At 38.9% G+C, this 8,546-nt stretch overlaps 1 protein-coding gene across 1 annotated transcript in view; it reads right to left on the bottom strand.

Moving 5' to 3' along the window:
- Positions 1–2,903: 2,903 nt before the first annotated feature.
- Positions 2,904–8,546, bottom strand: part of ESCO2 (establishment of sister chromatid cohesion N-acetyltransferase 2) — a 32,014-nt gene continuing 26,371 nt past the window's right edge. Inside the window, exons 10-11 of the mRNA XM_008066501.1 lie at positions 6,230–6,405; positions 2,904–3,241 (exon numbers count right to left, since the gene is read on the bottom strand). Coding sequence (XP_008064692.1) covers positions 3,109–3,241; positions 6,230–6,405 — 309 coding nt within the window. The 3' untranslated portion in view covers positions 2,904–3,108. The remainder of the gene's footprint in view (positions 3,242–6,229; positions 6,406–8,546) is intronic.

Raw genomic sequence — 8,546 nt, 5'->3', positions numbered from 1 at the left:
TACCTGCAGGTACATGAACATGTCCTGAGCCTGTTTAAGGTACTGAGCTATGATGTTTGGCAGGTTAAGTGTATTAAATACATCCTTAATATGTTTATGATGGGTTTGGTGGGAGGTAGCCCCATTGTAAGTACAGGAGCATCTCTATTTAGAAATCTCCTACACATCTATTGTAAGTACAGGAGCATCTCTATTTAGAAATCTCCTACACATCTGTCTACTCTCCGTTTATTTATTCAGTCACCTAACAGTATGAACTCATGATCTTGTTACTCAAACTGTTTCAGGATTAGTCACTGGAAATCCTTTTGTACTTAGGGCACTACGGTAGACCTCCCTTATCCACGAGGGAATATGTTCTGAGACCCCCAGGAGAATGCCCGAAACCTCAACCCAACTGCTGTCAGCTAGAACACGTGTCTGTTCAAGCCTTCCACCACAAATTCAGTCCCTTTTCCATCTTAACTAAGCACTCATCACATACTGTGGCCATAACTTTTACAGTTTGAGATGTGACAGCAAAACCACAAATTCCTTTATTCGGCATCATTTCACGATTCGTTCTTACCATAGATCTTAGCGACCTCAGCATACAATTTTTTTATTTTGAGAATGTTCACCTTTTCACTTAAAACTTTATGGGCCGGGCTCGGTGGCTCTGCCTGTCATCCCAGCACTCTGGGAGGCTGAGGCAAGTGGATTGACTGAGCCTGCGGGTTCGAGACCAGACTGGGCAACTTGGCGAGACCTCATCTTTACAATAGATAATAAATTAGCCAGGTGCGGTGGCACGCGCCTAGAGTTCCGGCTACTTGTAAGGTTGAGGTGGAAGGATCACCGGGGCCCAGCAGGTCGACGCTGGGGTGGGCATGAGCGTGCCACTGTACTCCAGCCTGGGGGACAGAGTGAGACTCCAACTCAAAAAATAAACAAACTTTATGCCTTCTCCTTGGCATATCCAAACTGACAGCATCATTACTCCTGCACTTTGGAGCCACTATTAAGTAAAATAATGGTTACTTGAATACAAACACCGTGAGCCCATGCCAGTTGATCCGATAACTGAGATGGCTACTAAGCAAAAGATGGACCGTGTATTCAGTGTGGATAAGCTGGACAAAAATGTGATTAGCATTCTGGGCAGGACACATAAGATTTCATCACACTACTCTGAACAGCAGGCAATTTAAACTTACAAACTGTTTATTTCTGGAATGGTCCATTCAATATTTTAGACCTCAGTTGACCACAGGTACCTGAAATCACAGAAAGCAAAACTGCAGACGGGGCGGGGGAGACACACAGACGGGCTGCTATACAAGATGCTCTAGGCTCATTGTGCATATCCATTGCCCCAGCCCTAGAATGAGCCATTTCTCCAAGGAGCCCCAGTTCCTTTGTTGGAGAAAGGTATTAGAAACCAAGATCTGGGTGCTCAGTATGCTCACTGCTGTTGGGATATTGCTGCTTTGAGGCCTCGGTGCATTTGCTTCTTGTGTGTTATATCTCGATAAAAAAGAAAAAATACCCAATCAAACCAACAGAATCACTAGCAAATCATGGCATGGATCTAAAAGAGAAACAGGCACTTGCAAAGACAACAGGTGAAGTGAAGCAAGTTGCAAACACAACTGCTCATCTACTTCATCAATCTGAAGTCACATGCACTAAATCCAAAGTAGGATTATGAGACACTTCTTCTTCTAACAATCTCTATTTCTGTATCATCTGAATTTTTTATTCTGCAAAGCACACATACTATTTTAATAATGATAAAATGTAACTAAAAAAGAAAGTGAGATCATTTACTCATATAAGAGAACAGACAGAATATTAAAAAGAATTTTAATCAATTGATCACAAAAGCATTGAGCAAACAAAATAATGTTAATAAAACTTTTTAAATAAAATATTTAAGAATTACACACATTTTAACACGTCTGCATTCTTTTTGGAACCCAGACTTGAATTTTGGAGGCAAGTTAACTTATAGGCAAATAGAAAGAAGGCAAATGAACAGATTCTACATAGAGTTACAACCTAGAAAATAACTATTGTCAGAAAGCAGTTAAATGATTTTTTAGAATAATGTTTTGCTTTTCAGAGTAACCAAGAACTATACCAGAAAAATGTGTGTGCACTCAGGCGTATTTACACAGTGCCCTCATGTTCCGTGATCGACCAGCCTAGAGAGACTTACTAACCCTGGTTGTTACCATACGATTTGCAAAGACTCTTGCCAGATGTCTCAGAACAAATAAGGTGCATTTTAGACAAGCAAAAAACTGAAAACAAACCCAAATATATCATCTAACTCAACTAGGCATTCATTTTGTTAATGACATCAATTACCAGTAACAAGTTCCCTAAAGATAAGTAGCACTAACAGTATTTTCACACAACAAAAGTTAACAAAATGGCAATAGTGCAATTACTAAGTATAACTTTAATTAACTGTGATGACAAGTGAGCTCACACTTTAACCTGATTTTAAAAAATATTAAAATGCAAATTCTATAGAACTCTGCTCTACATAAATGGATATGGGCTATCTTACCATCCTTTCTTATTACAAACAAGAAATCCAAAACACTTCCTAAATATATCCAAACAGAGCTGCTATAGACAACTAGGAAGTGACAACTTTGTATAGAGAATTCAGGAATTACCTTTAAAAATCGGGCATGGAAATTACTTGCCTGGATTTAAATTTGCCTCTTTGCTGGTGATGGGTGAGACAATTCTGGTCTAAAAGTGTGCTTAATAAAAGAACAGGTCCCATTTCTGTAAAAAACCACTTTGCTTTGTCAATATTCTTATGTAGGAGTCAAGTACTTTTCCAGTTACAGTTACAAACTTTCATACTTAAGGATACAGGGTGCAAATCAGCATCATCCAAAGACTTTTCCTTTCTTTGAATCCTCAGGTAGTTTTCAACAAATTTATCCCTGACTTCAACTCTTCAGGGACAAAACTGTGGCAGGTGTGTGGGGCATGTGAGTGAGTTTCAATATTTTTTATTTTGATCTTTACTAAGCAGCTCGTATTGTATGTGAGGGGCTGTCTGACCTTATCCACACAGTAACTGCTTTATAGTTGCAATCAGCTTTAACTATTAAAATTGTATACAAGGAAATTAGGCGTGTTGCAGTACTTGGTTGCAAATAACTTGCCATCGGGTGTTGGGTCAGAAAATGCTATTTCATTAGTGCTGAGAAAACAGCCAAACATGAAGCAATTCCTAAAAAAAGAGAAAAAGATGATCTGGCAATGGAACTGACTTAAAGTTTTAATTAGTATGAGCACTATTTAAGAAAAACTCTTAATTGAAATCAAAACTATTTTGATCAGTGATAAGATGCCTCCGACATTAGAGAAAGAATCTAAAGATGTAACTCGCGGATGAGAAAACTGAGGCCCCGAAAAACTCCCCCAGACTCCAGGTTATCAATGGTGAAAAGCAATTAATACAAGATCATATTGATAATCAAAAGACACAGGTAATTAGGGAAAAGACGGACAAAATCAACCATTTTATCCAATAACGATTCTTTTTTAACTAAAACGTGCACTCAGAGCTTTAAGAAGGTAAAAACAAATCTGCGCTTTGATCACAACCTTCCTCGATCCTGCGCAACCAGGACTAAAAGGCAGAAATGTGGCTAGGCCTGGCGGCTCACACCTGCAACCTCAGCATCTCATCTCCCTTGGGAGGCTGAGGAGCGGGGACTGCTTGAGCCCAGGCGTTTGAGACCAGCCAGGCAACAGAGCACGGCTTCATCTCACAAAATATCGCAAAAATGAGGTGGGTGTGGTGGTGCCCGCCTGTAGTCCCAGTGGACTGAGGTGAGAGGATTGCCTGAGCCTAGGAGTTCAAGGTTGTGATGAGCTGTGGTTGTACCACTGAACTCCAGTCTGGGCAAAAGTGAGACTTCAACTCAAAAAAAAAAAAAATTAAAGAATTAGATTCAACTGGAAGATATAAGCTTCTAGTATATTTATTTACTATAATTGAATACACAGGTCTGGCGGAACTAGGTTAGATACTGGTATCCTCATACCAATTTTACATTCTATTAATATAAAATACAGAAAATAGAGGTTTTTCATAACTACCAAGTAAAAATCTTTATAAGACACCAATTTTTCTGACTGATCCCCTTCGTAAGTATGTGTGGGTGACCATGGTTCGAGACTGGATTCCCACAGTGGTCCTGGTATTCATTCTTTACAAATGGCACAGAAATCGAAAGCCTTGAATAATGCTATTTAAAGTGTTGTCACTGGACTGTTACCTGTCCACAATGAGATATGCATAAATGTTGAGAGAATAAGTGTTCTGAAACTTATCTATGTAACCTGGACTAGGTAAATTAGTAAGAAAGTTTATTTGTCACATTAGAAACTTTATCAACATACAGCGTTAGTTCAGTCAGTGTGCACATGGAAGTTTAAAACAGAGAATCACTAATTTTTTGTTTAAATATAATTCATACACCATGAGACTCACCCTTTATAAGTGTACAATTGAGTGGTTTTGTATACATTCACAAACATTGTCTGACCATCATGCCTAACTCCAGAACACTTCATCACCCCAAACTCTGTACCCATCATTAGTTGCTCTCCATTATTCACCCTTCCCTTAGCCCCTGGAAACTACTCATCTACTTTCTGTCTCTATGCATTTGACTACTCTGGATGTTTTATATAAATGGAATCATACAATATAGGGTCTTTTGTAACTGGCTTATTTCAGTTAGCATGTTTTCAAGATCCATCCATGTTGTAGCATGTGTTAGAATTTCCTTTCTTTTTATGGCTGAATAATATCCCATTGTTAATACTGTATGAACACACAACACTTTATCCATTAATCACAGATTGGGTTGTTTACAATTTTTTGGCAATTACAAATAATGCTGCTATAAATTTGCATGTACAAGTTTTTGTGTGGACATACACTTTCACCTCTCCCTAGTACACACCTAGGAGAATTGCTGGGTCACAGGATAACAACTTAACTTTTTTTGTTTTGTTTTGTTTTGTTTTTTTGAGTTGAAGTCTCACTCTGTCATCCAGACTGGAGTGCAGTGGCTGCTCCCGGCCACCGCAGCCTCGACCTGCTGGGCTCCGGCGATCCTTCCGCCTCAGCCTTCCGAGTAGCCGGAATTACAGGCATGCGCTAACCACGCCAGGCTGATTTTTTGATTTATTGTAAAGATGAGGTCTCGCTGCCCAGGCGGGTCTCGAACCCGCGGGGCTCAGGCAATCCACTCACCTCAGCCTCCCAAAGGTGCGGGATTACAGGCTGAGCCACCGAGCCCGGCACAACTTAACTTTTAAGAAACCACCAGACTGTATTCCACAGCAGCTGCACCACTTACATTCTCATTAGCAATGTACAAGAGTGCCAATTTTCTCCACATCCTCACCAGCACTTATTACTGTCCCTTTTTTATTATAGTAATCATACTGGGTGTAAAGTAGCATCTTGCTGTGGTTTTGGTCTGTGATTTCCTTGATAACTAAAGATGTTTAGCATCTTTTAAATGTGTTTATTGACTGTCGTAATTTCTTTGAAAAAATGTCTATTGAAATTCTTTGCCCATTTTAAAACTGGATTGCCTTATAAGTATTATTTTATATATCCTGAATATTAGATCCTTATTAGGTTAAGTGATTTGCAAATATTTTCTTCCATTGTATGGGTTGTCTTGCTAATTCACTTTTTATGTTTAGTTATATTTAAGAGTTATAACAAGTTTTTATCAATTATCTAGTCACATACTATCAGTGAACACATACCGTTTCTATAATTCTTTTTTAAACTTATACTTTGTATCAATTATATTTATTGAAATTCAACTTCACATCTGTTAAATCTCATAAAAATTGGAGCTTGCATTTTTCTTTTGTTCTTCCATTTTTTTCTGGCAATCCATTTTTATTTCATTAAAGTGTTGGTGTCCAATTAAACTAGTCCTGTAGCACAGGTAGTTGGCAAAGCACTGGGATAGAGTGTTTCAGACTTGGAATGTTATGTCCTGGACTGAGTATATCTAGTATTTTTTTTTCTGTTACCAATATTTGCCTTAGCCTGACTGATAGGACTTACACAGACGTGTCCTACTAATATCCTTCCCTTTGGCTCAGAAGCTGAGAAAGGTTATGGAAAAGCTAAAAGCCTGAGGTTCCAGGCCTAGATCCATTTTGTTTTCTTTCTTACCTGAGAGTATCTACAAGTCGTCTTGCAATACGCTTTTTTCTCTTCAATTTGAAAACCCAGATTCTACTTATTCCACAAACTGCAGGTTCTGGCACATTTGAACATTGCCAAGCCCTAGAACTTTCTTTAGAGTTTGGGGATTCGGGGCCAGTTGGTTCAGACAGGACACGAAAGGCCTGCAATGATATACAGAAGCATTTATCACTAACAACACAGATGAGCTCAAAATTAATCTCATATTGCCACCAAAACTGTTAAAAATCATTACCATCTCAATCAAGATACAGAACTGCTATGTCACTGCAGAGATCTTCCTCTTGCTCTTCATGATCACACACACTTTCCCCCCTCACCAGCCCCAATCCCTGGCAACCACTAATTTGTTCTCTATCGCATAATGAGAATGCTATATACTGTTGTACAAATGAAATCAGACAGCACGTGATCTTCTGAGATGGGCTTTCCTACTCAACATAACGCCCATCTATCCAAGTTGTCGTGAGTATCAATTATTTGTTCCTTTTTATTGCTAAGTAAAATTCTACTGTATGAATGTATCACAGTTTGCTTAACCATTCACCTAGTTAAGGACATTCTGGTTGTTACCCAATTTGGGCTATTAAAGATAAAGCTGGTATAAGTAGTCTTGTGCAGGTTTTTATGTGGACATTGGAATCAAAGCATACCACTGCAGAAAATCATATTACAAAGGAATATGGCAAGAACAAAAGATTTACAAAACTACCAAAAGACCAGTTAACAAAATGGCAGTAATAAATTCTTACTCATCAATAATTACCTTAAACTTAAATGGACTAAATTTGTCAATCAAAAGACAAAGTAGGTCACGTGAATTGGCTCTTAGCCCTTTGGGTGGCTAAGGTGGGAAGACTGATTAAGTCTAGGAGTTTGAGACCAGCCAAGGCAACATAGTGAGACCGTGTCTCTACAAAAAAGGCAAAAAGTTAGCCAGGTGTGGCGGTGTGATTACATACCTGTAATCCCAGCTACTAGGGAGGCGGAGGCAGGAAGATAGTCTGAGACAAAGAGGTAGAGACTGTGATCATGCCCCTGTCCTCCAGCCTTGGCAAGAGTGAGACCCGGACTAAAAACAAACCAACCAATCAACCAACCAAACAAAACACCTCTAAATGAATTAGGTGAAGAAGGAATGTACCTCAGTACAATAAAGAGCATATGTTACAAGCCCACAGCTGACAACATACTCAGTAGTGAAAGTTGAAAGCTCTTCCTCTAAGATCAGGAACAAGACAAGAACACTTACTCTCACCACTTATATTCTACATAGGACTGGAAGCTTTCATCAGAGCAACTAGGCAGAAAAAAGAAATAAAGGCACCCAAATCAGAAAGGAACAAGTTAAATTGTCTGTTTGCAAATAACGTGATTTTACATAGAGAAAATGCTAAAGGTCCCACCAAAACTGTTAAAATAAACAAATTCTGAAAAGCAGCAGGATGCAAAAACCAATATACAAAAATCAGTAGCATTTCTGTATACCAACAACAAACTATCCAAGAAAGAAAACAATCTCCTTTACAATAGCATCAAAACATAAAATACTTAGAAATAAATTTAATCAAGGAGGTGAAGAATCTGTGCATTGATAAAAGAAACTGAAGATGATACACATAAATGGAAAGATACCCTGTGTTCATGGTTTACAATAATTAATATTGTTAGAATGTCCAAACTACCCAAAATAATCTACAGATACAGTGCAAACCCCATCAAAACTCTAAGGGCATATTTTACAGAAATAGAAAAAACAGTCCTAAAATTCCTATGGAACCATAAAAGACTCTGAATAGCCAAACAATTTAGAGCAAAAAGTATAAAGCTGGAGGCTCCACACTGCCAGGTCTTAAAATATTTCACAAAGCTATATTAACCAAAACAGCATGGCACTGGCATAAAAAGACACCATGACTAATGGAACAGAAACTGGGAGAATAAATCCAGGCATTTATGGCCAATTGATCTTTGACAAAGATGCCAAGAGAAAACAATGGAGAAAAGACAAGTCTCTTTAATAAATGGTGCTTGGAAAAATTGATATCCATATACAAAAGAATAAAATTGAGTCGGGCTCGGTGGCTCAGCCTGTAATCCCGCACCTTTGGGAGGCTGAGGTGAGTGAATTGCCTGAGCCCGCGAGTTTGAGACCCGCCTGGGCAGCGAGACCTCATCTCTACAATAAATCAAAAAATCAGCTGGGCGTGGTAGCGCATGCCTGTAATTCTGGCTACTTGGAAGGCTGAGGCGGAAGGATCGCCGGAGCCCAGCAGCAAGGCTG

The sequence above is a fragment of the Carlito syrichta genome, unplaced genomic scaffold (assembly GCF_000164805.1).
Source record: "Carlito syrichta isolate Samal-C Ts95f unplaced genomic scaffold, Tarsius_syrichta-2.0.1 Scaffold308976, whole genome shotgun sequence".
Classification (NCBI taxonomy): Eukaryota; Metazoa; Chordata; class Mammalia; order Primates; family Tarsiidae; genus Carlito; species Carlito syrichta.
This window is presented reverse-complemented; position numbering and strand designations above follow the sequence as displayed.